The sequence below is a fragment of the Lethenteron reissneri genome, chromosome 51, assembly GCF_015708825.2.
Source record: "Lethenteron reissneri isolate LAM-NWPU_2019-01 chromosome 51, ASM1570882v1, whole genome shotgun sequence".
NCBI lineage: Eukaryota > Metazoa > Chordata > Hyperoartia > Petromyzontiformes > Petromyzontidae > Lethenteron > Lethenteron reissneri.
In genome coordinates, this window is record NC_083829.1 from 6487157 (window position 1) to 6512388 (window position 25232).

General features: G+C 51.9%; 1 protein-coding gene across 1 annotated transcript in view; it reads left to right on the forward strand.

Annotated features, from left to right (window-relative positions):
- Positions 1-4771: 4771 nt before the first annotated feature.
- Positions 4772-25232, forward strand: part of LOC133355413 (lysine-specific demethylase 5C-like) — a 40157-nt gene continuing 19696 nt past the window's right edge. The window contains 13 exon segments of the mRNA XM_061572694.1: positions 4772-5289; positions 11229-11306; positions 13770-13892; positions 14773-14943; positions 16877-16945; positions 18500-18619; positions 20126-20255; positions 20618-21015; positions 21828-21986; positions 22383-22502; positions 22938-23096; positions 23728-23820; positions 24738-24826. Of these exon segments, the coding sequence (XP_061428678.1) occupies positions 5143-5289; positions 11229-11306; positions 13770-13892; positions 14773-14943; positions 16877-16945; positions 18500-18619; positions 20126-20255; positions 20618-21015; positions 21828-21986; positions 22383-22502; positions 22938-23096; positions 23728-23820; positions 24738-24826 (1856 nt within the window). The 5' untranslated portion in view covers positions 4772-5142.

A 25232-nucleotide genomic window follows, 5' to 3' on the forward strand; every position in this document is an offset into this window, starting at 1 on the left:
GTTCGTCACCTTTCTACACGCGCCAGCAGTCCGCCCGGTGTTCGCTCCGGAGATTAAATAATTAATTGGGATTTCTGCGGAAACCTTCCAGAACTTTCCGAGCCTCTACCAACTGTTAATAACACCGTGGCTTTTAAAGGGGAGAAGTTAAAACAAATACACTCATAAGGCGACGTTTCGGGCAATGGCCCTTCATGTACATTAAAATCTTCTCAATATCAAAATAAGCTCAAGCCTGCAGTAAATCACGTGGCCTCTGGGTGACCATCCCAACTCTGAAACCCTCTCCTCTCCCCGCCGCCCGCTGTCAAACACAGCCTGCTGCTCATCCGTGCATCTGTGCCCTGACGCAGCCTTTTAAATCCTTTATATTAAGTTCACTTGCTTGCTTGCTTGCGCGCTTACGACCGTGCAAATCTTTCGGTCGTTTTTTAACCCACTTCCCGTGATCCAATCGAGCTGACATTTTGCACACAGACTCGTTGTGCGTGACAATTTATTTTCGCGACTTCCACTTTTTAGGAATTTTTTTTTCATATTTTATTTAAAATACCAATGTGATAAAAATAAAACTCTTACTCAAGAAAAACAGAAATGAATAATAAAATAAAACCGATGCCACGCATATAAAGGATTTATAGTGAAAAACTTTGTTTTTACGGGTTAATTTTTTCCTCTCATCTCTCGTGCACCCTTTGCTCACCCTTTGCTCCCATTTCCTGTGATTTGTAAGAAAAAAATTGTCCACGCATTACATCCTTGACTCTACACACGCCTTGCCCGTGGCGTTCCACGGGGTTACACAGTCGCTCCGCCGGGCAGATGCGGATACCCTGACGCACAAATGGATTATTATTTTTAAAACCTCTCCAATACGCGGCTGTGGTAATTCAGAACCGATCATAACAACGCACAGCGACGCGATGCCCGAACCACACAGAGAAATGAAACATCACAGCGATACACCCCGCTGCTCCTGATGCGGTTATCTGCCTTGACGACCTGCAGAGCTATTATTTTGTGGCCAGGCGGCTTCTGACAAAATAAGTTGACATCTCAGTGGGCTCTGCCTGGTACGATGGGGAATGGTTTCGTTTAATTTGCATGTTTTGGGGTTATGTGTTTGCCTCTCCTGTGCTTTGCACTACTGTCGTGTTTTTGTCTTGTTTGTTGTTGTAACGTTCTTACTCGCCCCTACTGGATGTCTGTGAAAATAGCTTTATAGCTCATCGGATTCAGTAAAATTAACCCGTAAAAACAAAGTTTTTCACTATAAATCCTTTATATGCGTGGCGGCTAGAGTCATCTCGTCCTCTGGCTTGAGATGGCTGCCACCTATGGGTCAGATGATTGCCTGCCACCATTAAGCAATTGGTAATTAAATATAATTTTTTTTTTCATAAAAAGTGTAACATTTTGGAAAAAACTTTTCACGAAAATAAATTGTCACGCACAACGAGTCTGTGTGCAAAATGTCAGCTCGATTGGGTCACGGGAAGTGGGTTAAAAAACGACCGAAAGATTTGCACGGTTGTAAGCGCGCAAGCAAGCAAGCAAGTGAACTTAATATAAAGGATTTAATAAATACATCGTCTGATTCTGAACATGAAATTGTAGTTGTTGTTCTGCGTCTACATCAGCCGCCGTACGAAAGATGACAACTCGTGCCCACAGGAGCCGAATTGTTACCGCTCTTACACGCCCCTCCTGGACATCTGCGACAAAGAGCTTAATAGCTCATCGGATTCCTCGTGCGGTATTTTTTTAAATCGAGACTCCTCTACTTACGAGCCTTGTTAGGTTCCAGAGGTCTGTTGGTAAGTCGATGTATTCGTAAGTCCAACTTTACTCCTGTCGATGCCAAAGATGTACGGCATGTACACTAAACACGGGGAGTGGCTTTCTAAATTGTATTATCTCCTGTAGATGTAGATGCCACTGGTTCTTCACGTTCTGCAGATGTAGATGCCACTGGTTCTTCACGTTCTGCGGATGTAGATGCCACTGGTTCTTCATGTTCTGCAGATGTAGATGTCACTGGTTCTTCACGTTCTGCAGATGTAGATGCAACTGGTTCTTCACGTTCTGCAGATGTAGATGCCACTGGTTCTTCACGTTCTGCAGATGTAGATGCCACTGGTTCTTCACGTTCTGCAGATGTAGATGCCACTGGTTCTTTACGTTCTGCAGATGTAGATGCCACTGGTTCTTCACATTCTGCAGATTTAGATGCCATTGGTTCTTCACGTTCTGCAGATGTAGATGCCACTGGTTCTTCACGTTCTGCAGATGTAGATGCCATTGGTTTTCAAGTTCTACAGATGTAGATGCCACTGGTTCTTCACGTTCTGTAGATGCCACTGGTTCTTCACGTTCTGCAGATGTAAATGCCACTGGTTCTTCACGTTTTGCAGATATGTAGATGCTGCTGGTTCTTCACGTTCTGCAGATGTAGATGCCATTGGTTCTTCACGTTTTGCAGATATGTAGATGCCGCTGGTTCTTCACGTTCTGAAAATGTAGATGCCACTGGTTCTTCACGTTCTGCAGATGTAGATGCCATTGGTTCTTCACGTTTTGCAGATATGTAGATGCCGCTGGTTCTTCACGTTCTGCAGATGTAAATGCCACTGGTTCTTCACGTTCTGCAGATGTAGATGCCATTGGTTCGTCACGTTTTGCAGATATGTAGATGCCGCTGGTTCTTCACGTTCTGAAAATGTAGATGCCACTGGTTCTTCACGTTCTGCAGATGTAGATGCCACTGGTTCTTCACATTCTGTAGATGTAGATGCCGCTGGTTCTTCACGTTCTGCAGATGTAGATACCACTGGTTATTTATGTTTTGTAGATGCCACTGGTTCTTCACGTTCTGCAGATGCAGATGCCACTGGTTCTTCACATTTTGCAGATGTAGATGCCGCTGGTTCTTCACGTTCTGCAGATGTAGATGCCACTGGTTATTTATGTTCTGTAGATACCACTGGTTCTTCACGTTCTGCAGATGTAGATGCCACTGGTTCTTCACGTTCTGCAGATGTAGATGCCACCACCGCCATCTATTGCCCGGCAGCTGAACTTGCCACGCTCGGTCCGAACAGGTAACTTAGGCCACACCGACATGTTTGTTCGTATCGATGAAAGTTCGTAAGTGGAGTAGTCCCTGTACAGGCAATCCTCGCTTTACGCGCTTTTATGGTTACTCAATTTTGTATTTAGACCTTTTATTGACACACGCGAAGCAATTTTCGGAATAACGCCATCCGCAATGCGACATACACCACCCCTAGCCTGGCACCCAATGGCGGCGTTGCCAACAGCCAGTACACGCGCCCCCCACACGGCCCCCCCTCAACACGCGCGCACTGCCCACGTGTTGAGGGGGGGTGCGTGTGAGGTGGGGGGTGCGCGTGGGAGGGGGCGCGTGGGGGGTGCGTGGGGGGGGTGCGCGTGGGGGGGGTGCGGGTGGGAGGGGGGTGAGCGTGGGGGGGGTGCGTGGGGGGGTGTGCGCGTGGGGGGGGGGTGCGCGTGGGGGGGGGTGCGCGTGGGAGGGGGCGCGTGGGGGGTGCGTGGGGGGGGTGCGCGTGGGGGGGGGGTGCGCGTGGGAGGGGGGTGAGCGTGGGGGGGGGTGCGTGGGGGGGTGTGCGCGTGGGGGGGGGTGCGCGTGGGGGGGGGGGGTGCGCGTGGGAGGGGGGTGCGCGTGGGAGGGGGGTGCGCGTGGGGGGGGGGCGCGTGGGGGGGTGCGCGTGGGAGGGGGCGCGTGGGGGGTGCGTGGGGGGTGCGCGTGGAGGGGGGTGCGCGTGCGCGTGGGAGGGGGGTGCGCGTGGGGGGGGGGGGCGCGTGGGGGGGTGCGCGTGGGAGGGGGCGCGTGGGGGGTGCGTGGGGGGGGTGCGCGTGGGGGGGGTGCGCGTGGGAGGGAGGTGAGCGTGGGGGGGGTGGCGTGGGGGGGTGTGCGCGTGGGGGGGGGGTGCGCGTGGGGAGGGGGTGCGCGTGGGAGGGGGGTGCGTGGGGGGGGGCGCGTGGGGGGGAGGTGCGCGTGGGGGGGTGCGCGTGGTGTTGGGTGGGGGGTGCGCAGTGCACGCGGCCCCTTTAAACAGACCCCGTGGGGCCCGCTCACCCACACGCGCGCTTTGTGTATTCGTGCGCGCGTCGTAGCGCCGTCGTAGAAACAAGCGCGGCCCGACCTCCGAGTCCACGCAAGCCGGCCACAGTTCCCACGCGCGTCTCGTGTGGTGGTGGTTGTTGTTTTGTGTTCTCCTCGTTACGAATAAACGACGCGAAACCCGCCCTTCGCGTCCCGCAAAAAAAAATCAACAAAAAAAGCGGCGGACCAATAAACGGAACAAATTCTCGCGTCGAATCCCAAATGCGTCAACAACCGCACAGCCGTCGCGCAGTTCACACACCGCCACCACCAACAACACCACCAACAACAACACCACCAACAACAACAACAACAAAAATAATCCCCCTTCACCGTCCGCCGTAACGGTCGTGATACGGCCCTCTTTAGATTTCCCAGCGCGGATAAGCCCAGCGCGCCGCCCTAGCCGCGCGCCCATTGGCCGAGCGCGCCGCCACGTGACTCGAGCGGCACCCAATGGGCGTCGCCTTCCGCACGCGCGAGTGCACTGGGAATTACAAAGCGGGGCCTAGGCACAGCCTGGAAGCCCGCGGAGGCCGCTTTGTGTGGGCGCCCGACCGAGCGAGCAGATTTCGTTTCGTTAAAACATCGCCAAACGATTATAACGTTTCTTTTTAATTAATTAGATTCTCTTTAACAATTTAGTCGTTTTCAACAAAAACGGGATTCCTCCCTACCTACCACCCACACACAGCCTCAACTATCTCAAATGTATCATCCTTTGCGTCAAGCGCCCGCAATATACAGCAGCGCCACAGGAGATAAATAATCGGCCACATTTCATTTTCTTGTATCTCTTCAACGACACGTTACTCGAGCCGTTCGTTCTCCCTGTTGTTTGTTTGCTGCTGCTGCTTGACGGCAGCGATGTGGATTTAGTGCCGGCGTGCCACGGTGGCGACGGGGCACGATCAAACGACCGCCCTCTTCACCACCACCACCTCCTACCCACCCAACCACGCAGCCAAATCGACGACTCGTGGCCACTGCGACTCGTGATGGGAGACCACGATGAGTTCACGGCGCCCCCAGAGTGTCCCGTCTTCGAGCCCAGCCGAGAGGAGTTCGCCGAGCCGCTCGCCTTCATTGCCAAGATCAGACCCATCGCCGAGAAGACGGGCATCTGCAAGATACGACCACCCGCGGTAAGCAATTTAAACAACGCCGCCGTGGGCTTTCATCCACTGCTGGATGAGTGGGGGGTGATGATGATGATGATGTGAGGCTGCGTTGTCTTGTCGTCTGCGAGAGGGGGTCGTGGGGTCTGGTGGGTAGGAGAGTATATTGTTAGGTAAAAAAATTAAAATTCATAAAAGTAAAATAAAAATAAATTTAATTATTTTACTTTTATAAAAATTTTTACCTACGTGACTTTACCGAAAGAAACCTGACAATATGAATCCTTGCAGTCACGAAAGCTTCAAATCTAGGGTTGGAGAGTGTGTGTAGGGGGTGGAGTGGTACATACTTCACCACGCTGGGGGGGGGGAGGCGAGTGTGGGATGCCCTTCGCGAGGATCATTTTCGAAATGTTCGTTTTTATTTTGGATGAATCCGATGAGCCCCAAAGCTCTTTAATTTGTCCACACGACCAGTGGAGAGCGAGTCAGAACGTTACAGCAAACAAGACAACGTCGCACAGAGACCTGTAATGTATAGGAATGGTAAACAAACGCCTTTAACAAAAAGACGTACATACAAAACGAAGTAAATTTTAAACTAAAAATCTTGCCGGGTCAAGGCCCATTGAGCTATTCGCTTTTTTTCAGAAGCGACCGGGCCGCAGATGAGATGGCTCAACGAAAGTGGCTTATCACGTTGAAATGTAAAGCAACAAAATAATATTAAATAATGTCTCCTCGGACACTGATGGTAGCCGTGAGCGAGGGGGATCGAACTTGGGATCGATCGGCAGCGTGGTGCGAGATCCACAACATCGGCCATTTGCAAGATTGTGGCCCTCTCACCATAAACGCAGTGGTCGTGCAGTGTCAGTGTCGATCCGCTGCTAGATGACTGCCTTCTTCCCCCCCCCCCCCGATCTCCTCCTACACCTTGTCGTTCATTGGGGGGCTATTTCGATTTAAAGCTTTCGTGACTGCAGGGATTCATCTTCTTGGTTCTTTCGGTAAAGTCACGTAGAAAGGAAGTAATACAATAATAAAACTAAAATACAATAAAATAATTCTCACGACGTTTCGGCCACAACGCAAGCAGCCGTCCTCAGCTGAGGACGGCTGCTTGCGTTGTGGCTGAGGACGGCTGCTTGCGTTGTGGCCGAAACGTCGTGAGAATTATTATGTTTTATTTTTATTATTTGATTACTTCCCTTCTACGTGACTTTACCGAAAGAACCAAGAAGAACATTGGGGGGCTGTTTGGCCAGAGGGTTGGGATGGGGTGTGTGTGTGTGTGGGGGGGGGGGAGACTGGTTGTCAAAACGCCACTGATGTGAGCCGTGGCCGGAAAAGGAACGCGAGGAGGTGGTCGGATTTCGTGGAACAACAGCAGTGCCGCTAACCGCACTACATCCTCCCGCGGTGAGGCAGCAGGAGTCCAGACGCCACTGCTGCTGCTGTTGTTGTTGTCATCGTTTCACAGCTGGATGAGGGACTCTCCAATTCCCCCTCGTGCATCTGTGAGGGTCATGGAGAGGTTGTGCGTGGCCGTACTTGACCATGTTTAGGCTGTGGTTGCCCTCGGATCGGTTCAAGATGTTGCCTGTGTCAGCGAGTCGAACTTAGTTCGTTGTTGCGTCCTGCGCACCTCCGATCAGCACGGTGCGATGCGTACGGTGCGAAAGAAGTTCAACATACATTACGTTGTGTGGTAATGTTTGTATGTGCTACAACAATCTGACCAGTTGCAGTGTTTACATATCTGTTTACTGATGCACCTACCTAACCACACTTTGCCTACCTGTTCAACTGCACAGCTTATTTAAATATCTTCCCACAAACCCCTTTAGTTTCAGACTTAGCGCTTGAGATGTACTCGTTCAATAAGGTAATCGACACATTGAATATTTAACACCCAAGGTACGTGCATCGAATGGCGTGTGTAAGAAAGAATGTGTTTTTTGGGGTAAATATATTCAAGTTGAATGCGATCGATATCCTATTGAACACGAGCAAATTATCCAGAATGTTCCTGATCCTGTTAGATCTTGGAAGCTAAGCAGACTTGAGCCTTGTATAGTAGTGCTCGGATAGGCCACCACTATGCACGAAACAGGTCTTATAAGCTTCGGGGCCGCTTGGGGTGGGCAGGGATCAACATCCATTGTTTCTTTACACTGCTCCAACCGCAGAGGTCACAATCGGGTACCCGATACCCGTACCCTACCCCGTTACCCGGCTACCCGTACCCGGCCGGGTACAGGTATGGGTACCCGGTACCCGGCCGGGTACAGGTACGGGTACCCGGTACCCGGCCAGGTTGCCGGGTACCCGTTTGCGACCCTGGTGCAGCCGGGTACGGGTAAGGAATCGAAACCCGTTTGCGACCTCTGTCCAACCGTCTGTGTACGTCCCACCTTCACTCGCGCGCATTGACCAGGCGTGATGGGAAGTCACGGGGTGGTTAAATATCCCGCGTACGACTGCACGGGTGTCAGGAAGCCGCCGTCCAGCAGCGGATTGACAGAGGGGCAAGTCGCGTGTGGTGGGCTAACGCGCGTGAGTAATCCATCCGCTCCCAAGGCGTCTGGTTAGCATGGAGAAGTAGGCCAAAATTCCCTCTGCATGGGTTCTCAGGAACTTCCTGTTCTTGCGAAGTCTCCTCCACTGACAGTGGACACGAGCAAGTCGCCATTTTTTCCAGTGGCTGATGCAAATGCCGAACAACAATTACACGTTTAGGTGGTTCAAGACCGATACCCGCGTCAGGAACAGCGGAGCAGTATCACTGTGATGATGTCTCCCTCGTATTTGTGGATTGTGCATTGCGTTTTACGTTATATGGCCTGTTCTGGATGACCACAGTCGCACACTGGAGCATTTTTTCTTTTCCGTTTGTGCATCAGGTATCCGCATCTGCTGCCATGGTTTGTGCAGTGGATGTGGTTTAGGGTGGACCATGAGCTTCGTGGAAAATCACACCCAGGGATCTTCTGCGTTGGGTCATGAGCAAGTAAATTGCATGGCTGGCGTCTTTGCCATCGAGAGCAGGAGACGGAGGGAATCCCTCGGGATGGGTGGGGGAACAGTTGTGTACACAACTCAGTTGTCAAACCAGCCCAGAGACGAGGGGGGGGGGGCATTCCAGATGCCGGAATGCCGGTGGTGCAGGCACACGACTGTGAATTAGCACTGAGGAGGTGGGGGTGGAGTGCCAGGGGAGGGGGGGGGGATAAGTCCCTGGGTGTGCCTGGAGAGTCCAGAGTTGTACCAAGGATGGGTGGGATTACGATTGTTATTGTTGAATTCGTAAGTCATTACAATTGCACAAGCAATGTTAAATGCATTGTTTTCGTTTTTGTCATGACAGTATACATTGACCCCAGGTCTGACGTGCAAACAGATTTTGCATGTCTCTGTGCTGAGCCGGTCTTCAAAATCAGAATCTTTACGTAGAACGCGGGAGGAATTCGATGAAATTTGAAGCTGTTTTTGACGGATGTATGATTATGGGCGGGTTAGTGGGTGCTTGTTAACAGCACTTACCCAAACAGTCTGTAGGCCATGTTGTGGGTCACTTCCTTTGTTAGCATGTGCACAGAGCGTTGGTGGAGAGGTTACCAACCCGGTTGCCAGAGTTCAATTGCCGATCATCATCACCCAAATGTAACATTGGCGTATAATCTTTATATTGTGTGCACAAGACGTAAATAATAATTTATCGCGCGCGTGATGGCGATGCGTGTAACGTATGTGTAAGAATCGATTCTTATTGATAAATCGACGCATTGTGTTAGTATCGTATTGCAAGTCGAGGTAGAGTGCAGTGCTGTTTGTGTCAGCCTTATAAATCAATTCACTGTTTCCTACAGCAGGCCTTCATTTGGATAGACAGCTTTTCTTGGGTTTTTACATTTGACCCTTGCCCCGTGGGTAACAGCGTGGCGCCATCTGTCGATGTTAACCATCCCGCAGTGGTCATCATTAGCATCATCATCAATGCCACGTTCTATCCACTGCTGAACGAAAAGCCTCGTCAAGCTGCCGCCGTCTCTCACGATTTCATGATGCGAGAATCTGTCCAGCTCCGAACGCACGAGGGGTGATATCATTGTCTGTTTAGACCACGGGCCGTCCATCCCTTGTAGCCGTGATGTGTCTTGCTCAATCCCCCGCTCACTTTTCCAAAGCGGTTCACGCGGTGTCTCCAATTCGCGCACGTTCTCTCAACACCCACGTGTTTCTCTTTCCGTCTCGGAGTGCAACTCAAAAGCGTGCGTCTGTCCACAGATTTTAATTGAGAGAACGAGAGGAGACACTTGGATTAGAGGGGATCGGCAAGATACATCATAGTGACTGCTAATACTATATATTTTTATTTTACCAGGTGAAGCGCACTGACCTATGTAGCTTTTATTCATAAGCGACCTGGCCGCAAATTATAGCTCAATGAAGTGGCTTATCACTTGGAAACTTTAGCAGCCAAATACCCTAAACGGAGGAGGGAAACGCGCCCAAGAGGGATACGTCAACCGCGGAGACGGAGCGAACGAGATCACGTTTCTGTGCACGAGCGAGATAAAATGATTCTCACATTGCAGGAGCGTGTGACAGGTGGGGTTTTGGGTGGTTTTGTGGAGGCTGTCATCCGGCAGTGGATGAATCGTGGCTGAAGATTGCGATGTCTCTGTGCTTCTTCTGTGCACTTTGGGGTGGGGTGGAGCGGGAGGCAGTAATTGCAAGGTCGGCCTCGCGAGTTCCCAAGGGCAAAACGGCAGCGGGGAGGCTCAGCAGCAGTGTGGTTGTTCTCCTTGTTATCTCTGTGTGGCCTTCCTTGTGTCGTGCGACTCCAGGAATTTCAGGCATTCCGGCTCTTGTGTCTCAAACGCGGCCATCATGGGCCCCCAGGGAGAGACGCGTAGAGAGGCTAATATGTTTATTTAACAACGAGATGGAACGCAATCTGTAAATTGTAACATGAGCTTGACCCAGACGTCTTAATGTTTACAGCTGCGAGTCCACAACACGGCTGTTGTGAACCTCCGGGTAGAGAGAACAAAAATATATGCCTAGTGCCTTGGAACCAAGCGGTGTCTGCTTATTGCTTGACATGGCCATTATGAACCTGAAAGCGACAGACACACCCGACCAAACGCGAGGGGTTCGAACCACAATCTTAACAGTGCTGTCTCTCACGACCGTTACGAACCCTGTGTGAGAGACACACACTCGCACATAGACTCACGGCTTGAACCCAGGCTTTGAGGCGCGACACTCAGACCACCCCAATGTACCATCTGCTTCATTCTTAAGTAGAGAACTTGTGGCCTGCGGGCCGGATCCGGCCATGGACTTAAAATTCATACAGCCCGCGATTCAATTTCATACTGCCTGCGGCCTACCACTTTGAAACGGCCCACAAGTCATATTTATGCGTCACTGCAGGCACATTTGGAGGCACTGATGGGGTAGTAGAGGGGCAATGTTGTCAACCTGGCAACAGCACTGGCAGCTTCTAATTTCTAGTTCTCGGTCGCTTTTGTCACTGCAATAGGTCTCTTGCATTGACAGAAGTGGCAGGTGTGCTGTGTGCGTACGCATGTGTGCGTAGTAGGGGGCACATATGGTGCATCGGCCAGTCATCTCAGTCAGTCAACCCATGGTACCTAGGTCTTTCCCGTGACCTCCTGCCAGCGGGTGTTTGACACTTCACGTGGCCTTAAAGTGCATATTGCCCGCCACAAGCGCTGTGGTGACATCACCGCCGCTTAGTGTTGAATGGCGGTTCTTGTTGTTGTTGTTGAATGTGTGCTTGCCCTTTCCATCCACAGTCATGAAAGGTTTCCCCAACCCTGGCTCACTTCGCTGTCCGATATGCTCCCTGTTGGTCACCGTCGGTGTGTGTGTCTGTCTGTCTGCGTGCGTGTGTGTGTCTGTCTGCGTGCGTGTGGTGCTCGCCGCTGCAGGACTGGCAGCCTCCGTTCGCCGTTGACGTCGACAACTTCCGCTTCACGCCCAGGATCCAGAGACTCAACGAGCTCGAGGTCTGTGATTGAAAACTAATTTATTTATTACTGCTTTTTGTGTTTAGTTGGTTGTCCTTCCACACATCTCCGATTTAGCACGGTTGGCTACGTACGGCACGAAAGAAGTTCTACGTACGTACGTGCCGAACCACCAAGCTATTGCCTTGGGTTACTTTTGAACGCTAATCCACCAGCTCCGTCCATCTTGTCTATCGTGGTGAAGCGCGATAACGCTTGTTACAGGATGATCCGGTACGAACGAAACTTCAGTTACATTGTGTTGCTATAAAAAAAAATCCCAGCGTTAAAAGGTTTTTACAAAAGCACTTAAAGGAAGTGCATGCTCCCCCCCCCCTCATTATGCGGATGTCATCAGTCAGTGCCCCGTGTGCCACCGTCTTGATGTGTGGCTTTAAAGCTCAACGTACTTCTTCTTGGTTCTTTCGGTAAAGTCACGTAGAAGGGAAATAATAAAATAATAAAAATAAGTGTCTCATTCAGACACTGTCTTTCCGACAGACCTGTTCTTCACCTGAGGACGGCTGCTTGCGTTGTGGCCGAAACGTCGGGAGAATTATTTAATTATGTTTTATTTTTATTATTTTATTATTTCCCTTCTACGTGACTTTACCGAAAGAACCAAGAAGATGAATCCCTGCAGTCACGAAAGCTTTAAATCGAAATCTCAACGTACTTATTGCTCTTTCCACACTCCCGGGGACAAACGCATGCTGGAAAGAAAGCATTCCAAAATCCATTCACGTGCATGATTTTTCTTTCTTGTTAAACATTACTTTTGTTCTTCCCCTCCCCCCCCGCCTCAAATCTCAACCCACCGGTGTTATCGACATCACTTCATGTGATGGCGCTTGCGTTCGGAACTCTCGCGCAGCAGTACAGATCTCCGTGTTAAAAACACAGAGCTACCTCTCGCTCATTCAGACGTTGTCTTTCCGACAGCCCTGTTCTTCACCTGAGGACGGCTGCTTGCGTTGTGGCCGAAACGTCGTGAGAATTGTATTTCATAATGTTTTATTTTACTATTGTATTATTCCCTTCTACGTGACTTTACCGAAAGAACCAAGAAGATAAATCTACCTCTTGAGTTTCCTTCAAGTGACCTCTGGTTCATACGCGGTCGAGGGCGGATCTTCACACGAGCACTGCGTGTGAGAGCGATGCTCATTGCGCGGCAGTCAATGCGACGTTATTGATTATCCGAGCTGGAATTCAGCCAAACGAAATGTTCATTCGTTCGTTTCTCAGTCCGCTTGTCCTGCTGAGGGACGCTGCGGCGGCGTGTCGAGTAGGTCGGTCCAGACCTTCCTTTCCCTGGCGACAGACTCTAGCCCTTCCTGGGTGCTAGAGCCAAATGAAATGCAGAACCAAAATTAATGTGATGGTCTGGTTGCGCAGCCATCGATGACGGAGCTAAGCCCATCAACTCGCGGCGCTTGAGAACCCGGTTTAATTACAGGCCGTGGCCAGAGCCTGGTTTGGAACCAAGGATCTCAGCGGTGCCGGCTTGGCATCTCTGACATCGGAGCCACCCGGCACCCTCTGGCATCGTTGATTCAACTGTGCGTGCACCCGGTTGGGTCTTTATAAACAAAGACCGGGGAGGTTTAATTTCGATTTAAAGCTTTCGTGACTGCAGGGATTCATCTTCTTGGTTCTTTCGGTAAAGTAGCGTAGAAGGGAAATAATAAAATAATTCTCACGACGTTTCTGCCACAACGCAAGCAGCCATCCTCAGGTGAAGCATAGGCCTGTCGGGAAGACAGCTGTCACCTAAGGACGGCTGCTTGCGTTGTGGCCGAAACGTCGTGAGAATTATTTTATTATGTTTTATTTTTATTATTTTATTATTTCCCTTCTACGTGACTTTACCGAAAGAACCAAGAAGAGTGGGGAGGTTTGCAAGAGTTGCTGAGTTGCCACAGCCACCCCCCCCTATGCCTCCCGTCTCTCTCTGCCTGGTCACCGAAATCGCTATGGTGCGGAGAGACTTCCCTGGGATTTCTTGCGATCGTTGTAGTGCCATACGGATCACTTGCCAGTGGGTTGATCATGGCCGACGGTGATGCTGTGGCAGAGGTCGCAAACGGGTACCCGATACCCGTACCCTACCCGATACCCTGCTACCCGTACCCGGCTGGGTACGGGTAGCCGTTTGCGACCCTGGTGTGGCCGGGTACGGGTACGGATAAACTGCGAGTCACTGGTGAGTCTTGTCTCTTCTCACAATTCAAGTTCCTAGAATCAACCCACCCGCGCCTGCAACATGGCTTCATCCCAGAGGTCGCAATCGGGTACCCGTACCCTACCCTATACCCGGTCGGGTACGGGTAGCCGGGTGTAGGGTACGGGTACCCGTTTGCGACCCTGGTGCGGCCGGGTACGGGTAAGAAAGCAAAACCCGTTTGCGACCTCTGCTGTGTGGCTGATGATGATGGTGGTGACGATCGCTCTCGCCCGCAGGCTCAAACACGCGTGAAGCTCAACTTCCTGGACCAGATCGCCAAGTTCTGGGAGCTCCAGGGCTCCACCCTGAAGATCCCGATCGTGGAGCGCAAGACACTCGACCTCTACACACTCAGCAAGGTGAGGACGTGTGTGCGTGGGATTGCGGCGTCGGCGGCAGCATTATTAGCACGCGCACTGTCAGCTGCTGCAACCATCAATGCTTGGCGGTTAATATTTGAGTGCGGTATGGTGATGTATTCTGTACAGGTTTACTGTTGTGCTTATGAGAAGACGATGCTGGTAAATCGTTGAATGCAGGGAGATTTGGTCGTAACTAGTGATGTTTTTCTTTTGTGTGCTTCTGTTGACTGGTGACGTGTGCTTGCGTGTTTTGTGCGAGTGGCTGTGTGTGCATATGAGGATCGGCAGCATAGTGGTTAGCACATTTCTCTCTGAACCCAGCGCCGCGAGTTCGATTCCCACTCGTGGCCAATGACAGCGGCGAGTATGTGAAACTGGTCCTGGGCCTCCTTGCTCAAATTGGCCTTAAACAATTACCCGGCGTATTGTGTAAACATCAGCACTGGGGAGACAAAGACGGCTGGGCATGGTGTTGGCCACCCACCTCCTTCGTGTGCCGTTTCAGCACTTGCCCCAACAGTCTGTTCGAGGCTATACGGGGATCTTTGCCTTTGTGTATGCATGCACGTGTGTGTGTCTGTCTGTGTGCTTGTGTAGGCGCTTGTGTATGCTCGCGAAATGTGCTCACCACTACACTACCGATCCTCATATAACAACAACAACAACCGCCATTCGCCACTAAGTGGCGGTGATGTCACCACGACGCTTGTGCCAGGCCATATGCACAAACAGGCACACACACGCAACCAGACGTCATCAATGTCTACGTGCCTGTGCGTTTGCGTCGTGCGTTTGCGCCACTTCCCATTGCCATCGACGCCGTCGTCACCGACCTCCACCACCCTCCTCCCCCCCTACCCACCCGCCTTTTGCGCAGGTGGTGATGGAGGAGGGCGGCTTCGAGTACCTGAGCCGCGAGCGCAAGTGGGCGCGGGTTTCCCTGCGCATGGGTTACCCGGCGCACCGCGGCGTCGGCTCGCTGCTGCGCTCGCACTACGAGCGCATCCTCTACCCCTACGACCTCTTCCACGCCGGCGTCAGCCTCCACGTGCGTGCGCCCCGCTCGCTCCCTCCCCTCGCTCACTCGCTCCCTCCCTCCCCTCGCTCGCTCGCTCGGTCGCGCTTGCCAGCACCGACACCGCGGAGAGACAAAGGCGGCCCAGGGCTTGGTGCCGGCCACACCCCACCCCCTCTTGAACCCCGCCGGTCTTCGTATAGGTGCTGCTAGTTAACGCCACTTGCCCCAGCAGTCTGTTAAAGGTTTTACGGGGGGGGGGCACCTTTGTCTTTGTTAATAGGCTCTGGGCTGTTTGTTTAAGCCTGAGCAGCTGTTCTCTCCACCACCACCAGCACCTGTGTTTTCTTTCGCGTCTACACTTGCAGCTCTGTCCCCTCTCAAACAATTAAATATGTTGCGTGTAGTCGTCGTGAAGCGACTGACTTTGTTGGACTCTGTTCTGGTGTCTCCCCTGGTCTCATTCTCTTTGTTTCGATGTCTCTTGTAGTTCCCGTCCGTTCTTCTGTCTCCCCCCATGTCTCTCTCTGAGTCTTTACGTCTCTATGTATGCGCCCTTTTTCTATTTGGCTTTCTCACCTGGTGTTTTTTGTTACGTCTCTTTGCCTCTATGTTTGACCTCTCAAAGTTTGTCTTTCTCTCTGTCTCTAGGGCTTGCTCCCCCACCCCCCTCTCTGCACACGGCTTCACCTAAGCATTAAGATAGTGCTGCCTCTTCTTATCTTCCCAACCCCCTCTGTCCTTCCCCCACTCCCCCCACCCACCCCCCGAATCTCACTCAGCCTCTCCTCCTAAACATTTCTATTGTCGCACCATTCACAATCAAAATCTTTCTCCTGAAGGAATCCGGTGAGCTATAAAGCTCTTTTTCACAGATGTCTAGTAGGGGCACACGGGGTAAGAACGTTACAACAACAAACAAATAAAAAAACACGATCGGGGTGCAGAGTACAAGAAAGGTCAACAAATCGCCTAAACGCTACCAAAAAAACCGTAACCATCCCCACCATATCTACCACAAGAGCCCACATCTGGTATCAATTATTAAATTGCAATTAGCTTGGTTGGCTGAGGTTACGTCTGCATTGGGATTGGAATTTATTAAGAAGTCGGCAATTAGGATTGTAATCGAAACCAGGTCTGCGGCCAACCCGTTCGCGCCGTAGCCGAGGGGGGAACGGCAGGCCAAGAGAACCGCGACGCGCTGCGTGACGCGCGCTCCGCATAATCCTCTAGCGGGTGCCACCCGTGGCAAGATGTTAACTATCTCGCCTGGTGTACAGGAGGTCATGAGTTCGATCCTGACCCTGACGCCTGCTGCTGTCTATTTGGAGTTTGCGTGTCTCTCTCATCATCATCATCACGGTGGCTAGGAGATGTTAACTACCTCGCCTGATATGCAGGAGATCGTGGGTTCGATCCCGACACTGACGCCTGCTGCTGTCTATTTGGAGTTTGCGTGTCTCTCTCATCATCATCATCACGGTGGCTAGGAGATGTTAACTACCTCGCCTGGCATGCAGGAGGTCATGAGTTCGATCCTGACCCTGACGCCTGCTGCTGTATATTTGGAGTTTGCGTGTCTCTCTCTCATCATCATCACGGTGGCTAGGAGATGTTAACTACCTCGCCTGGTGTACAGAAGGTCGTGGGTTCACTCCCGACCCTGTCGCCTGTATATTTGGAGTTCGCATGGCTTATCTCTCCGTGGTCGTGTGGATTTTACTCCGGGTCCTCCGTTTTTTTCCTCCACATTTAGTCTCAATGTGCGTTCATAGTGTATTTATCTGCTGTACATTTCCACATGTTGAGCCATCATTTGGGATCGCCTGGTCGCTTCTGAAAAAGAGCCTCTATAGCTCGGGTGGGCCTTACCCAGTAAAATAAAAAGTTAGTTTTATAGTTTGAGTTTAAGTTCGGTAAATATTCCTGGGTGACTCGTCGGCCTTGCTCCGTGCGTTCGCAGACGCTCAAGAACCTCTCCAAGCAGAAGCTGCCGCTGTCTCTGGCTCGCTCCGCCGCTCCCACCGACAAGGTAATGCCGCCGTTTTGCCATCGAAGGTCTTCCCACAATAAAAAAAGAAGAACACTTGATAACCCACAAAGTGGCGATGTTAACGCCCTCTCCTGGTATGCAGGAGGTCGTGGGTTTGATTCCGACCCTGACGCCTGCTGCTGTATATTTGGAGTTTGCGTTTCTCTCTCTCATCATCATCACGGTGGCTAGGAGATGTTAACTACCTCGCCTGGTATACAGGAGGTCGTGGGTTCGATTCCGACCCTGGTACCAGCTGCTGTATATTTGGAGTTTGCGTGTTCTATCTCCCCCCGTAGTCGCATGGATTTTTATCCGGGTCCTCCGGTTTTTCGCTCTGCATTTACAAACGTGCGTTTAGAATATTTGGCTGTTATATGTGTCCACGTGATAAGCCACTTCGTTGAGCTATCATTTGTGTCCAGGGCGCTTTTGAGAAGGAGCTATATTGCTCGGTGGGCCTTACCTGTTAAAATAAAAAAAATTGTTAAAAAAATATACAAAGCACTTTGATTGCTTATTGGTTTCTGTTTGGGGTGGGGGAAGGGGGGGGCGTTGGTGACAGGAGGAGCCCCCAGGCAGGACCAGTTTGGGTATCGCTCGCCACTGATGTTGGCCATAGCCGAGAATCGAACTTGGGTCCACCGGGTTTGTAGTGCAATGTGCTAAGCACGACGTCACCGTGCAAAAATCCCGTAATTAAAACAATTACCAAATGTGGTTCGTCGGGTTTTTTTTTGCAGAACGACCATTGAGTGTTTCTGGGTCGAATAACAGGAATTCCCCAAATTTAAAAATATTATTTTTGTAAAAAGCTTTTTACTGAAGTGGTACGTAACTCTTGCAAAGCAAGGGGAGCAGTAGCACTCCATATTATAACCGGGTCACCTGAGTTTGATTCCCAGCGAGGGCTAATGCCAGTGGTGAGCTTTACCTGAACTGGTCCTGCCTCCCCCCTTATCCTGTCGCCAACCCGCGCTGACCAGGGTGGTGAAGTATGGTCAATCAACACCCACGACCAACGGGGCAGAGCATTGAATGTGGGGGAGACCTTCATCCGGCAGTGCATAGACCACGTGCTTATAGTTTACGATAGTGTGTGGAGAGGCCTTTCATCAAGACGGTGGCTGATACGACGATGATGATCATAATGATAGTTGTGGGGAGGCTTTGGTCCAGCAGCGGATAGCCCCTGGCTGTCGGCGATGGTGTGCACACGTGGGGAGCGGCGGTGGTGTCGTGGTTAACGTGTTGCGCTCCGAACCCTGTGACCCGAGTTCGATTCCCGCTCATGGCCAGCGCCAGTGATGATTATCTGAACCGATCCTAGGCCCCACCTAGGTTAACTCGGCCTCAAATGAGTACCTGGTGCGGTGTGTAAACATCGCCACTGAGGAGACACAGGCGGCCGGGCGTGGTGCTGGCCACCGCACCCCCTCGTGTGCCGTGCCGACCTTCATAGGTGCTCGCTAACAGCACTTGCCTTGGCGGTCTGTTCGATGCTAATCGGGGGATCTTTGCACACGTGGGTGGTTGCGTGCTCTGCGGATGCAGCAAGATGACGTGGGGGAGAAGGACAAGGAGTACAAGCCGCACGGCATCCCGCAGCGACTGTCGGTGCAGCCCTCCAAGACGGACTGCTACGGGCGGCGTGCCAAGCGTCTCAACACCGAGGTCTCCTCCACTTTGACCTCCCCGTCCCCCGACCTCCACCCGGAACGGAGCTACGCGTGGCCCCATCGTTTATATTTTTCTATATTTTTCTATATTTTAACACCGTTGCCGAGCACAGCCCCAATGTCCCCGAATGTCTTATTCTCGACTTAATAGATTCGAGTAGAAGCAGAAGGAGAAGTCTTCTTCTTGGTTCTTTCGGTAAAGTCACGTAGAAGGGAAGTAATAAAATAATAAAAATAAAACATAATAAAATAATTTTATTATGTTTTATTTTTATTTTATTACTTCCCTTCTACGTGACTTTACCGAAAGAGCCAAGAAGATGAATCCCTGCAGTCACGAAAGCTTTAAATCGACAAAGAAAGAGAAGTGTCGTGACCCGCAGTGTGGCGAGTGATTGAGTGTTCGGGTGAGCGAGTGATTGAGTGCGAGTGAGTGACTTGGTGAGTGTGTTGTTACGACCTGCAAGTGCGGTGATGTCAAGTCGGCGTGTGATTGAGTGGGTTGAGTGACCGAGCGAGTTGGTGAGTGATTGTGGATGAGGCAAAACAGGTAGCCCTTGACATATGTAAATGATATCGGTGAGAAGCGTTCACGAGCACTGTGATCATTGCAGCAGCGTTAGAAGAGTGATAAGGGGGCGACTGACAGCCAGTGAGTGAGTGGAGTGAATCGGTGAGCGCTGGATCAGCGATCAACCTGACCGCTTTGTGTTCAATCCTATGTGGAGTGCTCTTGCCAAGAATAATATCGGTCAATCCAACAGCATTTGTTTATCAAGCCTGAGTGCTGATGAGACCCAGAAGGTCGATGCTGGTCCTGGGTCTGCCTGCTTAGACAAAAGCTGCTGCGTGATATTTGTTTGGAAAGCAAGTAGGCAGATGGAATAATAAAAATAGAATTACATTGAAACATTTAAGTGAAACGTTTGAATTTTAAAACTACAAATTTAATCTCAAAGTGAGAACTTGTTTTGAAACAAAACAAACTAATCGTCTTCACTTTTATTATCATTGCCTCCGTCACCCGAACAACTAGGACACAAACGAGGAGTCTAAACGTGACCCGTGTCTGCCTGCGTGTGCCTGCATGTGCCTGTCCTTGCCTGCCTGCGTGTGTCTGCGTGTGCCTGTCCTTGCCTGCGTGTGCCTGCGTGTGTCTGCGTGTGCCTGTCCTTGCCTGCCTGCGTGTGTCTGCGTGTGCCTATCCTTGCCTGCCTGCGTGTGTCTGCATGTGCCTGTCCTTGTCTGCCTGCGTGTGTCTGCGTGTGCCTGCATGTGTGTGCGTGCGCCTGTCCCTTGCCTGCGTGTACCTGCATGTGTGTGCGTGTGCCTGTCCCTTGCCTGCGTGTGCCTGTCCTTGCCTGCCTGCCTGCGTGTGTCTGCGTGTGCCTGCACGTGTGTGCGTGTGTCTGCGTGTGCCTGCACGTGTGCCTGCACGTGTGCCTGCACGTGTGTCTGTGTGTGCGTGTGCGCGCATTGTCCCACGCCCGTGCCGCGACAGCCCGAGCCAACGGAGGCCGACATTGCGAGCAACCCTGAGCTGAAGAAGCTGCAGATCTACGGAGCTGGGCCCAAGATGATGGGTCTCGGACTGATGGCGCGCGAGAAGCTCGGCGCCAGCAGGAGGAAGGGTGAGCGCCATGGCCCGCTCGTCGTCAATGTCGTCATCCTCATCGTCGTGTCGTTAAGATTGTTCCCATCACTCTCGGCATCGCTATCGGCATAATCGCTGTAAATTTTCACGGTCATCATCGCATCATCGTCATATTTGTTGCCGTCAAGTCTCTTTGTTGTCACCATTGTCGTATCACCATCTTTGTCAACATCAATTGATTTGGAAGCGTCTTTGACATGACTAGAGTGCCTGACATTCACTTTAAAGTCATTTGTTTCTCGTTCGCGAATCTTCATGCTCATGCAGTACAAGCCCGAGCAACCCAGCCGATGCGCGTAGCTACAATTTGCCGTTCGTTTTGTGTGTTGCCTTTCAAAGACGCTGACGTGAAGCAGGAGCCGACTGTGGCGCCAAAACTGGAACCGGCGCCGCCGCCTCCACCGCCGCCAACACCACCACCGGCGCTGGCAGCGGACGGTGGCGAGAACTGTTCCAAGTGGGAAGATTCGGCGGGGGCCGGCAAGCAATCGCTGGTCCCCTCTCCCTCTCCGCCGGTACTGGCTCGTGCCGAGCGCGCGGAGCAGCCCTGCAAGCAGGAGCATCCGTCCAGCCCGGTCGTCATCTCCGACGATGACGACGACGACGGTGGCGGTGGCGGCGGCGGCGGCGGTGCCGGCGAAGCGAGGGGCGGTGGCGCTGCAGAGGAACGGAAACTGGAGGGTGGTGGTGGCGGCGCTGGCAGCGATGGCGCTGCTGTTGATGGATCCGTGGAGCAGGTTAGTCGATTCCGTCTGGTTGGGGCCAATCGGTAGTGGCTGATATCTTGTTAACTTATGCCATGTGGGATTCTCGACGTCTGATGTGAAGTGACGAGTGATTGTCGTTGCGATTATAGTAAATTGGAAATGACTTGTCTCCGCCATAGGAATGTGGAATTTCCACTCAACACATAGTGATGTTTTTTTTTTAATTTAAAGCTTTCGTGACTGCAGGGATTCATATTCTTGGTTCTTTCGGTAAAGTCACTTTACTGAAAGAACCAAGAATACATAGTGATGTGTTGACCCGTCGGTTAAAATCGACTTGGGCACTCGGCGCAAGAACGATGCACACGTCGATTTGTGTGCGTGATCGGGGTTATTCACGATTTATTCAAATTGTGGATTATACGTAAGCGACCTTGAGGCCCAAGCGAACGAGGCTGTACGAGTGGAGGCATAACGATGATTGGATCGAATCGTGACAACTTGTGGACTCGTCGTGGTGGTTAAGGGTTACGTGCTTAACGCTTGCCGATTATATACCGATTCAATTTTGATTTAAAGCTTTCGTGACTGCAGGGATTCATATTCTAGGTTCTTTCTGTATTGTCACGTAGAAGGCAAACAATAAAATAATTCAAATACAAATCGAAACGTCGTGAGAATTTTATTGTTTTATATTTTTATTATTTGATTGTTTCCCTTCGACGTGACTTTACCGAAAGAACCTAGAACGTATATACCGATTGTCGATGACTTTTTCCCAATGCCCGTTTGCCGAATGTAAATCACCGGTTGTCCGGTCGCGGTTTCCCGTCGTGACGCAGAAGGCAGAGGCTGCGTGCCTCGTGTGCGAGAGCGCCGTTGCCGTGGAGACGATGCTGCGGTGCAGCCGTTGCGGAGACGGGTACCACAGGACTTGCCTCGTGCCGCCCCCCCCAGAAGCCGCCAGCGTACACTGGCGCTGCCCCAAGTGCATCGCCGAGGTACCGCGTGTCATACGCTACTTACCTAAATGTCTCACGGATTTAGGTTACAGAAGTTATGAAAATTCTCGTTAACACTTTGATACAACGCCCTCGTATTTGTGTTATTGTTATTCTTTTAGGTAGCGATGATGAGGGTGGCGGCAATGTCACCGCGCGTGTGTGTGTGTGTGCGTGCGCGTGTCCGCGTTGGGAGCAGTGGCGCAGCAGTTACCGTGCCCACTCACGGCCACCAACACTAGTGACAATTATTTGAACCGATCCTGGGCTCCCCTTAGGTCGGGGTGGTGCTGGCTACCCACTGTGCCGTGCTGATCTTTTATTTGTGCTACTCGCTAACAGCACTTGCCTTGGGCTAAACGGGGAGGGGGTCTTTGTCGTTGTGTCTGCGTACAGGAGTGCAGCAAGCCACACGAGGCGTTTGGCTTTGAGCAGGCCACCAAGGAGTACACGCTGCAGAGCTTTGGGGAGATGGCCGACACGTTCAAGGCGGACTACTTCAACATGCCCGTGCACGTGAGTGGCGCTCCGCTGCCTCTCCTGGCATGTCGGGGGGTGGGTGGAGGAGGGAGGCCCGATACACCGGGCACAATGTACCAGTCCCAGAAAATGAAACGAGAGAATTTAAATTTCGATTTAAAGCTTTCGTGACTGCAGGGATTCATCTTCTTGGTTCTTTCGGTAAAGTCACGTATAAGGAAAATAATAAAATAATAAAAATAAAACATAATAAAATAATTCTCACGACGTTTTCCTTATACGTGACTTTACCGAAAGAACCACGAAGAGAGAATTTAAGTTTTTTAGGATGACTTCCATGTCCAGTCTTCGTAATGTCTGCTCCACCTCCGCTTTTATTTTTATTATTGCTCCGTGCCGGGTTCCCCTGCGGCGGCTCGTTCACTCACTCGCTCGTTCACTCGCTCGTTCACTCACTCTGCGCGTGCGCAGATGGTGCCAACGGACCTGGTGGAGCGCGAGTTCTGGCGCTTGGTGAACAGCATCGAGGAGGACGTGACGGTGGAGTACGGAGCCGACATTCACTCGCGCGAGTTTGGCAGCGGCTTCCCGGTGCGCGACCAGGAAAGGATCCTTACGCCCGAGGAGGAGGTGGGGGCACAGCACCGACAACGCCGCCGACACCGCCGCCGGCGATCGGGGGGCGGTGATCGGTGACGGCGGCACGTTCAGTGACAGCGCGATGATGAGCTGGCACGCTTACGGCTTGGCTAATGAGATGCCACATTGATGAGATAATGCAGTGGTGGCATGATGATGAGAAGTTACACTGATGGCACGATGCTGAGAGCGCACATTGGTGCTATGATGCTGAGATGGCACGCTGATGGCACGACGATTGGCGATCGGGGGGCGGTGATCGGTGACGGCGGCACGTTCAGTGACAGCGCGATGATGAGCTTGGCACGCTGACGGCTTTGCTAATGAGATGCCACATTGATGAGATATCGCAGTGGTGGCATGATGATGAGAAGCTACACTGATGGCACGATGCTGAGATGTCAGCTGATGGCACGACGATTGGCGATCGGGGGACGGCACGATCAACGTTCTGCGTGTTTGCGTGTGCGTGCGGGCACGCTCTTGCGCGTGAGCTTTGTGCGTGAATGTTTTAGCACGTGTTTGCGTGCCCGTGTACACGTGCATGCATGTGTTAGCGTGCGTGCCTTGTGCTGGTGCACGTATTTACGTGGTGCGTTTTGCGTGTGGGTGCGTATCCCAGACGTACGTGGAGTCGGGCTGGAATCTCAACATCATCCCCGTGCACGGGCAGTCGGTGCTCGGCTTCATCAACGCAGACATCTCCGGCATGAAGGTCTGGCTCGACAGCACATGCACACGCGTGTGTGCGGTGTGATCTGTTGTGTGTGTGCGGTGTGTGTCTGTGCTGTGGAGGTGCGTGTATACGTGCTGTGGGATGCGTGTGTATGTGCTGTGTCTGTGTATGTGTAGAGGAGTAGAGGAGATCTTCTTGGTTCTTTTGGTCAAGTCACGTAGAATGGAAACAAAAATAATAAAATAAAACATAATAAAATAATTCTCACGACGTTTCGGCCACAAAGCAAGCAGCCGTCATCAGGTGAAGACCAGGTCTGTCGGGGAGACAGCGTCTGAATGAAACAGAACCATGCTTGGAGCGTATATTTAAGCTGGGTTGGAAGGGGGGGGGGGAGGGCGCCTTGAGTAGTGGCGTCGTGTGCGTTGTCCAGTGCAATGACGTCACGGGACGTGGGGTCACGCGCGCTGTATATAGAACTTCTTTCACACCGTGCGTAGCCAACCGAAGGTGGAGAGAAGGACAACAGAAAGTTGTTGCAGTGCTTGTGGTGTGTGTGATTCACGTGTTTTGTTGCACGTGTGCTGTGCGTTGCGTGTGGGTTATGTACGTACGTGCGTGTGCAAGTGTGGGTCGCGGTGGTGTAGTGGTTGGCGCACTGCGCTACCAACTTGGCTCACTAACAACACCCGTGATGAATATCTGAATCGGTCCTGGGCCTTCCCCCTAGGTCAACTCAGCCCTAAATGAGTACCTTGAGCTGTATGTCATAAACATCAGCACTGGGGATACAAAGGCGGCCAGGGCGTTGTTTCTGGCCACCCCACCCCTTCCATGCCATGCTAGTCTTAATAGGTGCTTGCAAAATTGCAGCATGCAATGCTTACCGGCGGGTGACTTGTGCGTGTGTCTCTTTGTGTGCCTCTTGTGTTTTTGTGGGCGTGCTGGCAACGCAGGTGCCCTGGCTGTACGTGGGCATGTGCTTCTCTGCCTTCTGCTGGCACATTGAGGACCACTGGAGCTACTCCATCAACTACCTGCACTGGTGAGACGACACTTACACCAGGGGTAGGGGGGTGGGGCACTCCTCGGTAACCGAGTGCCGAATTAGGACTTTCAAATACCTTTGGCGGGGCGGCCACACGTCAATACTTGCGCGCCGTGGCACGGGTGACTGAGCTCGCCAAAATGGGACATTTCGGTGCTGTTGCCAGGCTGGCGAAGTCCCGTCTCTTGTGGCCGATCAGTGCCGCTGGGATGCTTTCGGGCTGTTCCGAGGTGGTTAGCCTCATGTGGCGGCGGTGCCCTGTGGAAATGACGTCACGGGCTGAATAGGGGCCAGTGGGTCACAGATTTCCCAATCCTGTCTTCATGGATTGTTTGTGGCTCATCTCCTCCTCCCCACCCCCCCTCTTTCTCATCCTGTTCACCCCTACCACCTCCACCACCAC